This window comes from Microcebus murinus, chromosome 7 (genome assembly GCF_040939455.1).
Source record: "Microcebus murinus isolate Inina chromosome 7, M.murinus_Inina_mat1.0, whole genome shotgun sequence".
Taxonomy (NCBI): domain Eukaryota; kingdom Metazoa; phylum Chordata; class Mammalia; order Primates; family Cheirogaleidae; genus Microcebus; species Microcebus murinus.
The window spans coordinates 21,633,681-21,649,562 of record NC_134110.1 but is presented as its reverse complement, the minus strand read 5'-3'; the positions used below and the strand labels follow the sequence as shown (position 1 = coordinate 21,649,562).

At 41.9% G+C, this 15,882-nt stretch overlaps 1 protein-coding gene and 1 non-coding gene across 51 annotated transcripts in view; both read right to left on the bottom strand.

The window, feature by feature from the left end:
- The window catches only part of LOC105868796 (uncharacterized), a 253,234-nt gene that overhangs the window by 94,159 nt on the left and 143,193 nt on the right, over window positions 1–15,882 (bottom strand). For all 50 annotated transcript variants that reach the window (XM_076004850.1, XM_076004848.1, XM_076004872.1 and 47 more), the window contains 3 exons: window positions 13,059–13,099; window positions 11,923–11,959; window positions 1,379–1,486 (listed from right to left, as the gene is read on the bottom strand). In XM_076004850.1, the coding sequence (XP_075860965.1) occupies window positions 1,379–1,486; window positions 11,923–11,959; window positions 13,059–13,099 (186 nt within the window). The remainder of the gene's footprint in view (window positions 1–1,378; window positions 1,487–11,922; window positions 11,960–13,058; window positions 13,100–15,882) is intronic.
- Window positions 12,345–12,411, bottom strand: LOC142872270 (small nucleolar RNA SNORD109A). The gene has a single exon (XR_012920479.1). It is a non-coding gene; the product is annotated as a small nucleolar RNA SNORD109A (small nucleolar RNA).

Below are 15,882 nucleotides of genomic sequence, written 5' to 3'. Positions count from 1 at the left end.
CTAGAGAGTGCAGATCTCTGCACCTAAACCATTGCGCCTCTGTTAGTTGGCGAAGTAGTGGGCTCAGCGGCGGTTTGGAGACAGCCCACCAAACCCAGCCAGGTTTTGGCCCTGCAGGCACCTTCCACGCTGGTGCTGGGAGAGTGGGCCACCGCCACTCTGTAGCTAAGCGATGCTATGCAGGGTTGCTCTGGAAGCACTCTCAGACCTCCTCCACACTCCAGACTGGTGAATGGGTCTGGCTTCTGGAAGTGGGAAATAAGGAGAGAAACCTGTCTGTTCCTCCTACCCCACCCCAGGCCTTCCCATTCCTGCAGCTTGCATTGGACTCTGAGTTTCAAGGGGAGGAAAGGCAAGAGTGGTGGTTTTAGCGGCTATGTTGCCAGATTGCACTTGGTTGTTTCCCCACAGCACACAGCTGCCGATGCTCTGTGCATAGACAGCAGAACCCGTCTTCGCAAGGCAGAGTTGTGGAGGAAGCTGCTTTTCCAGATGTGACATGGGCAGACATTCCCACCCATATCATCCTGTGCCTTGGTCCCAAATTCTTAGCTCTGAAGGGTCTGACTCCACCCCCGGTGTGAGGGGAGAAAGAGACTGTTCCACCCAAAACAGGTGTCACAAGACTGTCACCTCCGCTTCATTTCACCTCCTTGCTGGCAACTGAAAGGCCGTTCTAGCAGCTTATCAGGACAGCCCATCAAGCTGAGACCCATCTTTACCTCTTTACTGTGGCCTGATAGCTGGTGCCTCCAGCCAAAGGGGAAGCCCCATTCCCGGGAATTGTGGAGGGAGTGGGAATCTGCTGTCTGGGCTAAGATCTGCCGGGGCTGAAGAAGACCCTTGGCGGTGTGGGGTTTTGTGCAGAAGGGACTGACGTCACCAAGGCAGGGGCTGAGTGGCGTGGCAGGTCTGTTTCTGGTCTGGGACCCTCAGTGGTCTCGGGCAGGGCTTCTCCATCTTCCCAGGGATTTAGGCCACATGCCAACTTGATAATCCCCGTCCTTGGAGAGGTAGGGGAATGAGAGTATTCACGTCTTGGTCAGGTAGCTCTAAGAAGTGCCTTTGCCTTTTCCTCAGGCCGGTGGGTTATCTTCCCCTATGACAGGGCAGACTCTGCCCTTGGGGGAGTGGGGAAAAAGAGAAAAGATGTTTCCCAGTCCGGGACTTGCGGCATTGCCTCATCCATTGCCTCCCCTGCCAGCCCACCAAATCAGACTCAGCCCTTCAAGGTCAGGAGAAAGGAGAAAAGTCACTTTCCCTGTATGACTAGCTTGAATATGTGGGTGATTGGAATTAAGAAAAAGAGGGCAGAGTCATGTCTACATACAGCTGGCTCCTTTTGAACATCTGATGAGTTTGAAACACAAGGGCTTACCTTTGGCACCAAGACTGCTGCCAACGTACAGGCCTGTGGTTCAGGAAGGAAAATCTTGACCATCTTCTTTAGCATTTGCAGCAATTGACTCCCCCCCAGCAGATGCTCCTGCAAAAGTGTGACGAAAGATCTCTGAATGACATATCAACAGCTCCCCCGTAGATACACATCCAGCAACCTCTGAAGTATCTCTCTTAGGCTCACTGATACCTGATGCTCCTCTCAGCCCTCCTAAAGTGCGAACAGGACTCTAGGAACCCTTGGGAGTGGCAGGACATCTCCTAAAGACTGGGATACCTGTACATCCTATTAGGAAGCTTAGAGCGCCATACGGAGGACTTGGAATACCTTGATAATTGACTCCTTCTCGCAAACCACAGGTAACACAAGAAAGAGTGAACTCAGAGCCTAGCATAGTGCCTCCCACTTCAACTCTGTGGTTGATAGCAGACTCGCTCTCACAAGAGTGAGCTAACCCCTTTGTGTCTAAGCAAGGGGCCCAAACACACTAAGCGCTTTAGACAGAAAGTGAAGACCTTAGGTCAGAGATAACTGAATAGGCTCGAACTCCTCTAAGATGACACAGGACCAGAGCACATATCCACAGCTCTGCCAGGGATCATTCCTTTGACATCACAGAATTTAGTTCCTAATCTAGTCCCAGCACCTCCGGTCCTCTAAAAAGCACCCAGATGAGAAAGGACCAGCAAAAGATCACAAGAAACATGAAGGATCAGAGAGAAAATCACCTCTAAAAGAAAACACTCGATCTCCATCAACTGACACCAACGTACATGATGTGATGAAAGGGTTGGAGGAAGAATTCCAAATACAGTTTGTAGGAAAACTCAACGTAATTGAAGAGAAAATAGAACCCCCCAACATAGAGAAACCACAAGAACAATTCAGGAAATGAATAAAAAGTTCTCCAACGAAATTGAAATAATGCAGAAAAAACAATCAGAAATCCTGGCAATGGACGAAACATTCAAGGAACTCCAGAATACAGTGGAAAGCCTGAAGAACAGGATGGATCATGCAGCGGAAAGACTCTCAGAGCTGGAAGATTATGCCGATGCACTGTACAAATCAGAGGGAGAAAGGGAACACAGAAACAGAAGATGGGACCAGCGCTTACAAGAAGTGTGGGATTATGTAAAAAGCCGCATCTCAGATTGGTCAGGATTCCGGAAGGGGAAGAGGAATATTCACTAGGGCTGGAAACCTTATTTCACGGAATACTGGAGGAAAATATGCCAGGCCTGGCCAGAAATCTTGATATTCAAATACAAGAAGCACGCAGAACTCCTGGGAGACTCAACGTGAAAAGGCAATCACCTCGTCACGTGGTCATTAGGCTGACCACAGTAAACGTGAAAGAAGCAATCCTCCATGCAGCAAGAGGAAAACAACAAGTAATTGATAAAGGAAAGCCTATCAGACTAACAGCAGACTTCTCATCTGAAACCTTACATGCAAGGACGGATTGGGTGCCTATCCTTAATCTTCTAAAACAGAATAAAGCCCAACTTAAACTCTTTATCCAGCAAAATTAAGTTTCATCTATGAGGGAGAAATACAGACCTTCTTAGACAAGCAATCACTGAAGGAATTTGCAAAGACCAGACCAGCCCTACAGGAGGTTCTCAGACTTGCCGCATACCCCGAACTGGGCAATCGACACTCCTCAAAGTAAAATCTTCAAAGACGTAAAGGCTAGAACTTGAACCGCACGATGGCTCAAGGAGTAAGACAAAGCGACAAGACTTCACCCAACAATATGAATGGAAATCTTCCTCCAATTTTAATCCTGTCAATAAAAGTAAATGGCTTCAACTGTCCTCTGAAGAGGCATAAACTGCCAGAATGAATAAAAGTCCACAAGCCTAGTATCTGCGGTCTACAGGAAACACATCTAACCCACAAAGATGCCTTCTGGCCGAAGGTCAAGGGATGGAAAACTATCCTCCAGGCAAACGGAAGTCAAAAGAAAGCAGGGGTAGCTATACTATTTGCGGATAACATAAGCTTTAAAACAGCAAGAGTAAAAAAGGATAAAGACGGCCACTTTATAATGCGAAAGGGAAGATCCAACAAGAAGACTTAACCATCCTTAATTTTTGTGCACCCAATGCAGGAGCACCCAATTACACAAAACAAGCCTTGTCTGATCTAAATAGCATGTTTATAAATACTGCCCTATTAGCAGGGGACTTCAACGCTCCACTGAATGAACTGGATAGGTCCTCCAAACAGAAAATAAGCAAAGAAACAGTGGGCTTAAACAGAGCTCTTGAACAAAACGTTCTGACAGATCTCTGCAGAACATTCCACCCAAATAACGTTGAGTTTACATTCTTTTCAGCAGCCCAAGTTCCTTTTCCAAAATTGATCACATACGAGGCCACAGATCAGACCTCAAAAAATTCAAGAAAATAGAAATTATACCATGTGTCTTCTCTGACCATAGTGGTATAAAATTAGAGTTCAATTGCTATAGAAACACTCGACGCTTCACAAAGTCTTGGAAACTAAGCAATCTGTTATTGAAGAATTATTATTCCAAGGAGGAAATTCACGTGCAAATCAGAGTTTCTCCAAACAAAATGACGACAGAGACACATGTTGCCAAAACCTGTGGGATACAGCAAAAGCATCTCTGAGTGGAACACTAATGGCAATAAATGCTCACATAAAAAAAAAAAAAGCCTATGTACTGAGAACCAAATTAATAGGCTCGAGGAATGGGAAAACAGAAGAGCAAACCTAGTCCAATCCTAGTAGAAGAAAAGAAATAACTAAGGTCAAAGCAGAACTAAATGAAATTGAGAACAAGAGAATTATACGTAAGATCAACAAAACCAGAAGCTGGCTTTTTTAAAAGATAGACAAAACTGATAGCCCTCCTGCTAGATTGACAAGAACTCAATGAGCAGGGACTCTGGTAAACTCAATAAGAAATGAAAAAGGAGCAGGCACAACAGATACCACAGAAATACAAAACATTACGTTTGACTACTATGAAATCTTATATGCCCCAAAACTACATAATGAGGAGGAGGAAATGGACAAATTCCTGCATTCTTACAACTTTCCTAAGTTCACCCAGGAGGTAACAGAATTTCAGAAGAGACCGATGTCAAGCTCACAAATTGGAGCAGTAATTAGTAACCTCCCCAAACAGACAAGGCCCGGACTAGATCGCTACACATCAGAGTTTTACCAAACATACGAAGGTGAACTCATAACTATACTACAGAAATTATTTCACAACATTGGGAATGATGGTATCCTTCCTAACTCATTCTACAAATCCTATATCTCCTTGATACCAAAACTAGGAGAGGACGCAATAAAAAGAGAATATTACAGAGCAATATCCCTCATGAATATAGATGCAAAATTCCTGAACAAAATTTTAGCAAACACAAGTCGCCAGCACATCAAAAAAATAATTTACCATGACCAGGTGGGCTTTATTCCAGGGAGGCAATGCTGGTTCAAGATATGTAAGTCTATAAATGCAATTCACCTCATAGATAAAAACAAGAACGACGACCGTATGATTCCCTCAATAGATGCAGAAAATGTATTTGAGAAAGCCCAACACACCTTTACGATAAAGACTCTTAACAAAATAGGTGTAGGTGGCTCACACCTTAAAATTATCAAATGCGTTTATGACAAACCCACGGCCAATATCATTCTGAGTGGGGAAAAAATGAAACCATTCCCACTTCGAACTGGAACTAGACAAGGATGCCCACTATCGCCTCTTCTATTCAACATAATGCTTGAAGTCCTCGCTATAGCAATCAGGCAAGACAGGGATATTAAGGGCATCCAAGTGGGGGCAGATGAGATCAAACTCTCGCTCTTTGCCGATGATACGATATTATACCCAGAACACCCCATGGATTCGTCCAAGAGACTCCTAGGTTTGACAAATGAATTTGGTAAAGTCTCAGGTTACAAAATCTATATACAGAAATTAGAGGCATTCATATATGCCAGGAACTGTCAAGTTGAAACTCAAATCAAAAATGCAATACCTTTTACTATAGCCTCAAAGAAAATTAAATATCTAGGAATATGTTTGATGAAAGACTTATACAAGGAGGACTATGAAACGCTAAGAAAAGAATTTGTAGAAGATGTAAACAAGTGGAAAAATCTACCTTGTTCATGGATTGGTAGAACCAATATTGTTAAAAGGTCAATATTACCTAAAGAGATCTACAGAATAAATGCAATCCCCATCAAAGTACCACCATCATTAGTTACAGATCCAGGAAAAAGAATTCTTCACTTTGTATGGAACCAGAAAAAACCTCGTATAGCCAAAGCAATCTTAAGTACAAAGAACAAACTGGGAGGCATCAGAATTCCTGACTTCGAGCTGTACTATAAAGCAATAATACTGAAAGCATCCTGGCACTGGCACAAGAACAGAAGCATCGATATTCGGAATAGGACTGAGATTCTAGAGATGAAACCATCTGCATATGGTAACCTAATCTTTGCTAGAGCAGAAAACATTATACATTGGGGAAAATGCAGAGGAATGAATCAGGATCCCTAGCTCTCACCTCTCACAAAAATCCACTCAAGACGGATAACAGACTTAAACCTAAGGCACTTAAGAATCCTAGAAGAAGATGTTGGGAAAACCCTTTCAGACATTGGCCTAGGCAAAGAATTCTCGAGGAACACCCCCAAAGCAATCACCGCAGCAACAAAAATAAACAAATGGGACCTGATCAAAATAGAAAGCTGCACAGACAAGGAAACTATCACTGGAGCAAATAGACAACCTACAGAATGGGAGAAAATATTTGCTGTCTACAATTCCAGTAAAGGTCTGATAAATCTAGGATCCATCTAGAACGCAAAAGAATTAACAAGAAAAAAAATCAAACAATCCCGTCAAGAAATGGGCAATGGAGATGAACAGAAACTTTTCAAAAGAAGACAGAATAATGGCCTGCAAACATATTTAAAAAAATGCTCCACGCCTCTAATCATTAGAGACATGCAAATCAAAAACACCATGAGATATCACCTAACCACAGGGTGATTGGCCTGTATCAAGAAATCCCAAAACAACAAATGCTGGCGAGGATGTGGAGAGACGGGAACACTCTTACATTGCTGGTGGGACTGAAAATTAGCGCGGCCTTTGTGGAAAGGAATTTGGAGATACCTCAAAGTGGTACAAATGGAAATACCATTCGACCCAGCAGTAGGATTGTTGGGCATCTACCCAAAAGAACATAAGACATTCTATTATAAAGATATCTGCACGCGAGTGTTTGTGGCAGTGCAATGCACTGTTGCAGGGACGTGGAGACAGCCCAAGTGCCTGTCGGTTCATGAGTGGATTATTTAAACTTGGTATATGTTCACAATGGAATATTACTCAATTCTTCTAACGAACGGCAGTGAGCTAGCACCGCTTATATATCCTAGATTAAGCCCATTACCCAATGTGAGGTGACACAAGATCAGAACAATGGGCTCCGCATGCGTTCGCCATCAAATTGCTCCTGACTGATCAACATTATTAAGGTGCTCAAATGGTGGTGGTGGTCGTCAGGGATTCGGGGGTTACGGGGATAGACCCACATCTGAGGGATGTGGTGAGCATTGTGGAGGCAAAGGGCATACCTCTAACCCTTGCTTGGGAGAGGCAAAGATATAAAACCTAACCAAAGAAGAAAAGAAAGAACAAAGAATAAATAAATATTAGAAAATAATAAAAGATTCTGTGTACGTTTTAAGGTTTTAAGGTGTATGTTTTAAGGTAAATATGAATTATGTACATAAACTTTATATAGAGCCAATCCAATTCATCTAAATGGGAAAAATGGTCTTTGTGTTAACGTAGAGTTTTATCGTTATTTGCCGCTCACTTTCTGATCTTCAGTGTGGCGTAATTCCAAAATTATTAAGTATGAAATGTCTCATGTCCTTAAGTACTAAGAGTGACAGTTGATATCTCTGACGTTCCGTTTGGCACTTCTTTTTATTGTGAAGGTACATCCTCATTCTTTCAGTTGCACATTTTGGCTTGTGATTACCTTTCACATTTTTAGAGCAATTTTTTCTGAAAGCATGGATAAGTCAAAAATTCATGTTATTTTTAGGTATGTGTTCTGTTGTGGAACAAATGCAGTGCAGACAGCTTGAAATATCAATGAAATGTTTGGGAAGGATGTGGCCAGTGAACACGCAGTACGTCCATGGTTTAAGAAGTTCCGTTGTGGTCATTTTAGTCTTGAAAATGAGCCACATAAATGACCTGATATCAACATGGATAAGAACAGCTGAAAGCTGTAGCAGAAGTGAATCCATCTCAACCTACATGTGAATTAGCAGCAAAGTTTGACGTCACTATTCCAACAATATTGGACCATTTGAAACAACTTGGCAAGGCAAAGGAGTTGGATAGGTGGGTTTGCATGAGTTAGAGTATCACAAGAGAAATCATCTCCAAGCTTGCCTCTTTACTGTCACTACAGGAAGGCGAACCATTTCCGCACTCTATTGTTGCCTGTGATGAAAAACGGATTGTTATTGACAATTGCAAGCATTTGGCACAATGGTTGGGTAAAGATGGAGCGCCAAAACACAGTCCCAAATATAATATTCACCCTCCAAAATTAAGAGTTTATATTTGGTGGTCCAGTGCTGGTATTATCTGCTACAACTCCCTGAAACTTGGTCAGTCCAGTGGCTGTCTACTGCAACCAATAGGATGAAATAATGAGCATGCTTGCCATTAAGCTCCAAGAGGGGCCATAGAGACAGGCCATTCCTCGTTTTTTATTATTTGAGGATATTACGGGGGTACAAATGTTTAGGTTATGTGTGTTGCCTTTCATCCCATTCCCCCCGCCCCCCGGTGTGAGAGCTCCAAGCGTGACCATCCCCCAGATGGTGTGCATCACACTCATTACGTATGTATATAAACATTTCCTCCTCCCCTTTCGCACCTGCCCGATGCCCGATAAATATTATTCCTATATGTCCACTTAGGTGTTGATCAGTTAGTGCCAGTTTTCTGGAGAGTATATGTGGTGCTTATTTTTCCATTCTTGGGATACTTCACTGAGTAGGATGGGTTCCAGCTCTATCTAGGAGAACACAGGAGGTGCTACATCGCCATTATTTCTTATGGTTGAATAGTACTCCATCGTGTACATGTGCCACGTTTTGTTAATCCACTCGTGTGTTGATGGGCACTTGCGTTGTGCCCTCGTCTTTGCAGCTGTGAGTTGGGCTGCTACGGACGTTCGAGTGCAGATGTCTTTTTTATGGAGTGTCTTTTGTTCTTTTGGGAGGATGCTTGGGGATGGGATTGCTGCATTGAATGGTAGATCTACCTGTATCGCTTTGCGGTATCTCCATATTGGCTTCTACAGAGGTTGCACTAGTTGCACAAGACAACCCTCGACCACATGTTGCACAAACAATACTGTTCAAACTATAGCAGCTGGACTTGGAAACTCTCTGTCATCCACCGTATTCACCAGACCTTGCAACAACTGACTACCACTTCTTCCTGGCGTTGGAACACTTCTTGCAAGGAAAAGTATTGATTTCCCAACAAGCTGTGGAAGACTGCTTTTGCAATTTAATCACCACTCGCTCTCCAGGCTTCTTCGCTGCTGGCATAAACAAGCTAGTGTTAAAGGAGAAAACTCTGTCTACAGTTTAGGTGCATACTTAGATTAATGGGACTGCTTCTTGTTTTAGATATAAAACATTACACTTTTGATTCAAAATCTGATGATAGTGAAGACATAGTGACAACTCATTTTTACCTACTGGATTTTTACAAATTTCTCATTTTGCCAATTTAAAATCATTAATAAAAACATTGAAAGTTAAAAAAAATCCCAAATATCATTATTTTAGTGCTCTTTCTATTTACATATCTAGGAGGCGTAAGTATCTTTACCCCATCGTTCTAATACAGTAGTGAAATGATGGTAACCTGAAGATTTGGGTGTTGATTTGACTACGCCTCATTAAAGAAAAATTCATGGACCTAAGTTGCCAGCATTAGCCATTCTAGAAATGATTTCTACAGAAACAGAAGCATGAGTGCATAACGACTAATATATAATGATTATAAATATATGATATCTTGCCATGGCAAAGAAGTTAACACCATTATTCTGAAAACAATAAATGGCTAAAGAAAATGTGGTATCCTTCACATCCACTGAGGGCATCGGTACATATACAGTTTTAGACATGGAGACCTTAAGACCTATAAAACCTCAGGAGATTGCAAATATATAAAACTATCACAATGTCATATGTCAAACCACTATCTCCTCATGAAAAATGAGCCTGGTATGATAGATAGATCATAGATGTAAAGACAGATGAATTGATGGATCCTTGGGTTAGCATGGAAAATTTAATTTCTGTAATAGGGTAAATGATTAAATACATCACTTGTAGAAAGCAGAGAAGAAATGTCAAATATACCTCTGTCTTAAGTAATTTTCTACTCTTCTAATGTGTTCCACTTCTCTACAAAGAACTGATAACACTTGGTACCAACTTAAGCCTGGAAGTTTTCTGTATATTAAGCAAAAGAAGAGAAAATTCAGAAATCAGTATTAAGAGCTAAAACACATTCTGGTTTTAGTGTGTCAGGGTCTCAAAAGGTAAAATATATTTGGATTTACTAGTTGTATGCTATGTAACCTCCAAGGAAATCCTTAAGCAAGCAGTCCATTGTTCTGAATTTTGGCTTTATACCCCATCTAACTTCATCGATGTTACCTCAAATTTTTCTACTGTGCAATGCTTGTGGGCCTCTATTCTCTTAAGATCTATGAGCAACATCTTTGTGTGTGGTGTGAAAATAATCGCAATAAATGTTAATGACTATATTTGCTTTTATGTTCCGTTATATAGCACATGGAACGGGAAGGCATTAGGGCAGCACGGCATTAATTCCCTCTCTGCAAAAGAAGAGATATGTCACTTTCAGTGATCTTGCCAAAAAGTATAAAGAATTAATCCAGTGCCAGACTACATGACCACGTGGGGACAAGTATGAAACATTTAAGGCATGGAGTTGTTTAGCTTGTTTTCATAACAGAAAAAAAAGTGAAGAATTTAAGCATATGAATAAAAATATGTAAATGTGTTCAAAAATATATCGGTAACTTCTCCATGATATGATATGCTAAAATGTCTGCATTAAGGAGAGAATACACTTGACGTATTATGAGGGCATCGATTGTTAAACACCAAGTAATACACAACCTACTTGGCAATATTCTTAAGAAGTATAGTAACTAATATTTGGACTAGTTCAATGGGACATATTAAACTTTCTATTGAAGTGTAATATACACATAGAAAAGTACACAGACTAAAATTGTATCACTCAATTAATTTGCATGATCCCCATATAGCAAGTAACCACACACAGACCAATATGGAAATGTTACATGCATTCAAGAAATTACCCAAAACCATACCAGCAACAATTCAAGAAACTATCCAGAAACAGCTAGATTCTATCTCACATATTTTACGTGCTTTCAAAACCATCATGCAGAGAGATGTGGAAACAACCCAAGTGCCCATCAACACATGTGTGGATTATTAAATGTGGCATATGTATACCATGTAATACTGCTCAACTACAAAACAATGGTGAATTCGCACCTTTTATATTATCCAGGATAGAGATTGAGCCCATCCCTGGAAGTGAAGTATCACAAGGATGGAAAAACAGGCAACACCTATACTCACCATCAAATTACTAGTAACTGACCAACGCTAAGAGGTCCACCTGGTAGTAATACTCATTGGGTGATGATCGGGGACATTAAGGGGTAAACCCACAACTAATGGAAGCAGAACACACTGCATGGGGGAGGGGTACACTTGTAGCCTTGGCTTGGGAGAGGCAAACGCATTACATGTGACCAAAATGTTTGTACCCCCATAATATCTTTAATAAATAAAAAAAAATCATGCAAGAAAATAACTACATGAAACAAAATTTAAAAAGATTGCTACTACATTTTAAAACAGAATTTCATATACGATTTCCCATGTAGCACAAATGAGAAGAAAACTTACACAAGTCAAGGCTCAACTATTAAATTAGAAGCAGAACTATACCACTGTATGACCACGAAGACCTTATGAACCATGAGTCTCAATTCTAAACCCCACAAATAAAGCAGCTGAAGAAAATCTGATAATATTTTATCATGATTTGCTTTCACTATAATAACTTTTTGAGCCAAGACCGATTGCCAAAAATTCTCTTAAACTCGACTTTTTTCCATAAAAGCAGAAAAGAGTTAAAAGAAAAAATAGATATGATAAGATTCAATCGTGTAGGTAATTTGGAGGTAGGTAATTTGGGTCTCAATGAGAAAAAGACATATCATGAAAATATTATCAAATAAACCCCTGAAAATATGAACTCGGAGACTTAAGGACCTGGCAAAGAGCACGTAACAAAATGAACTTCAAGAGTTACTAGTTTAGCTACTCACCCCATTCTCCAAAGAGGAGGACCCCATTCCAGCCTTTCTAACTCGCCAAAACATGACAGGAAAAAAAGAAGAAGAAGAAGAAAAGAAAAGAAAAACAGACAAAATCTTAGAAAACACTGAACAGTAAAAATAACAAAGTGCTAGAGTTTCTGTTTTAATGACAGGTTCTATTGTCATTATTTAATACAGGCATAGTGTTCCCTCAGTATTGGTGTTAACACACCGATGAGATTTTCAGTACACATGACAGTTGCTTGGCCTTTCCTAATGCAATCTTTTAAATTTCCTCATGTCAAGGAAATATGTCACGAACAAAGAGAAAAAACACACATGCTCCCAGTGGTATTATGCTGTCACTGAGAAGCTACCAAATAAGCCAGGCACGGAGAGTCTCACTTGTCTTACTAGAGGGCCACTCGTCTGGAACTCAGATTGACATCTGCAATGTGTCGTTCACCGTCCTCAGATAATTTTGCTCATCATCGATCCAGACAATAACCCTTCCAACAAATTAAGTATTTTCCACAGCCAGGCTTATTGTGTGCAGGCTAATCTAATGCATTACCAAGGAAGACAAGTAAATGTACCGTAGATGTTTGGTTTCGTATCTGCATAATGGAAGTCTCATATACACAGATAGCATCAAGAAAATGACCCTGGATTGTTCTAATAAAATTAGATAAAAATCTGCTGGAATAATTTAAATGAACTTTTAAATCAACTGAAACTTTAAGGAATAAGTGATGTAGTGAAGTAATATATGATATGATTACAATACAAATATGAATCCAAACATCTATGTTCTGAATGTGCCAGAAAAAGATAAAAAAATCAATATTTAGGACACTTAAATTTTACGACAAGATTATCTTCTCTTAATAGAAAATGGCGAAAGGAGAAATAGGTACGCGACTCACAAAATTACGTGGGTTACTTCAAACAGAGATTTAAACAAAGGGAAGAAACAAGAAAGAAGATTGCTTGAACAGGGTCAAAACGTCCATGGGGAAATATATCTCCTGTAAAAAATAGTCTCTTTAAGCCACTGAAGTAATGAACACGTAGACCTTGACATTCTGACTTCACCAGCCACAGATTCACAAAAGAATTTGAAAAGTACCAAAGTGGTTGCTCACCTCTCTTCCCTGAAGTACAACACCTTGTTCTCATTTTGAACCTGTAACAAGGCATCAGATAAATTATAAATGAGGTCATCAACGCGCCAAATTAATTAGAAGTAAAGTGCAACATTGCTTTCTTTATAAGTATGTATCATTCAGACATGCCAGCATCGTAGTCCCCGTGATAAACGTCACAGTTGATCATTTGTCACCTTTGTCATTTCATTTATTCTCTTGTTTCCTCCCTGAATTCCTTACCCTGCAATTTCCTCTCTAGCAAGCTATCCAAGTAAGTGGCACAGCAGTTACTTCTTCAATGCAGAACTCTAAATTTGTATTCAACCAAAAAGATTTTATGAATGTACTCTGTGGTCTGAAAACGGAAGATGCATGATAGTGGCATTGTGATATCATTGAGGAAGACATACTTTGGACCAGTTCCCAAATGGTCTTCTTAAATTTGTCTTCTTCTGATGGAATAGATGGCCACTCAGCTGCACCTCAACATCCTCTGGTACTTGTGCTTATCCTTGATCCAGACAAGTCCACTTCCTCAAACCACACTACTGCACCTAAGACTTTATCACCTGCATTCAGCCTATAGCAGACACAGCACAGGTGGTCATTTGACTTGACCCTAGTGAAGCTGGCTATAATGGCAACTCCACAATCTTCCCAGGACCGTTCTGTCTGGAGCAATACTTGAAGTGATACTGCAGTGGTACAGTTGTCAATGATGATATATTACTCAGTGTGATGGAAACAAAAATCAGGAGTTAACTGTGAACTTGGATTGTATCCTTTAAAAGACTATGAAAGTACGTCAGGATGTATCTGACATAAACATACAAAGTGAAATTTTTTTCCCATCCGATTGGTTTATAGTCCCTATTCAAAGCAAATATATAAGTTCATATTAGACTCATAGGATCATTACCTCACATGATTCGTTTTTATCTGGCTGGGAGTAATCTTATTTCTATATAGTCCACATCCATGATAGCCAATTGTGCTTCAAGAATCCTTGCCTTCATTAGCATACAAATGCACCAAGATATCTGAGTATTTTCTTATTCAGTCTTCATTATTGTTGCACAAAATACATTTCTCCTCAGAAGCTGTGTAAAGTCTCCCAGTGAAAGAATGCTTGTGTTATTTTTCTGATTTGGCTGACTTTTCAACATCTTCTTACTTTGGTTCAATCCACTATCATTGGCAACAGTAAGAAATATTAACAGCCAGTGATTGAAACTAAGAAATAGACAGACTGGGAAAAATGGTGGGGAAGGGGTGACCTCCTGGCCCTCTGCTCTTAGAGTGGGAAGTGAAGAAAGCAGACAACCACACGGGAGTGAACTGCCCTTCCACAGGGTCAGCTTCGCAAGTCTGCAGGGAATCACCGGGAAACGGGAAAAATATTGGCGGTGAAGAAAGAGGTGCATCGGATAATCTTCTGCAAACCCGGGGAGTCGGAAATCTACATTAGCGAGGGAGCACGTCCACTGTGGGGATTGGCTGGCTGGCCAGCTAGCTGAGGCATTGGTTCTGCCTTGTCCAGGGAGATGCTGCCCCCTCACCAAACTCCACAGCCACGCAGGCAGGGAAGTGCCTGAAGTTGGTGGGAAGGTGTATCCTGACGAGCTGTGTGGAGTGGAGATTGGAGCAGGGAACACTTGGAACTCTCCTGAGTGCTCTACCAATTCAGTTTCAGGTACTGGAGGGTCCAAACCCCGTGGAGGATTCCCTATACCTGAGGATCGAATATGGAGTCTGCCATCTCACCTCAGAATGCTCCAGGACCAGGTCTGGGACGAGGGGGGGGGGCGATGTTTGTCCTAAAGGAGGCTCTGCCCTTGGATATTGATGAGGTTTTCGCTGGTGAAGGTTAGCTAGAGAGTGCAGATCTCTGCACCTAAACCATTGCGCCTCTGTTAGTTGGCGAAGTAGTGGGCTCAGTGGCGGTTTGGAGACAGCCCACCAAACCCAGCCAGGTTTTGGCCCTGCAGGCACCTTCCACGCTGGTGCTGGGAGAGTGGGCCACCGCCACTCTGTAGCTAAGCGATGCTATGCAGGGTTGCTCTGGAAGCACTCTCAGACCTCCTCCACACTCCAGACTGGTGAATGGGTCTGGCTTCTGGAAGTGGGAAATAAGGAGAGAAACCTGTCTGTTCCTCCTACCCCACCCCAGGCCTTCCCATTCCTGCAGCTTGCATTGGACTCTGAGTTTCAAGGGGAGGAAAGGCGAGAGTGGTGGTTTTAGCGGCTATGTTGCCAGATTGCACTTGGTTGTTTCCCCACAGCACACAGCTGCCGATGCTCTGTGCATAGACAGCAGAACCCGTCTTCGCAAGGCAGAGTTGTGGAGGAAGCTGCTTTTCCAGATGTGACATGGGCAGACATTCCCACCCATATCATCCTGTGCCTTGGTCCCAAATTCTTAGCTCTGAAGGGTCTGACTCCACCCCCGGTGTGAGGGGAGAAAGAGACTGTTCCACCCAAAACAGGTGTCACAAGACTGTCACCTCCGCTTCATTTCACCTCCTTGCTGGCAACTGAAAGGCCGTTCTAGCAGCTTATCAGGACAGCCCATCAAGCTGAGACCCATCTTTACCTCTTTACTGTGGCCTGATAGCTGGTGCCTCCAGCCAAAGGGGAAGCCCCATTCCCGGGAATTGTGGAGGGAGTGGGAATCTGCTGTCTGGGCTAAGATCTGCCGGGGCTGAAGAAGACCCTTGGCGGTGTGGGGTTTTGTGCAGAAGGGACTGACGTCACCAAGGCAGGGGCTGAGTGGCGTGGCAGGTCTGTTTCTGGTCTGGGACCCTCAGTGGTCTCGGGCAGG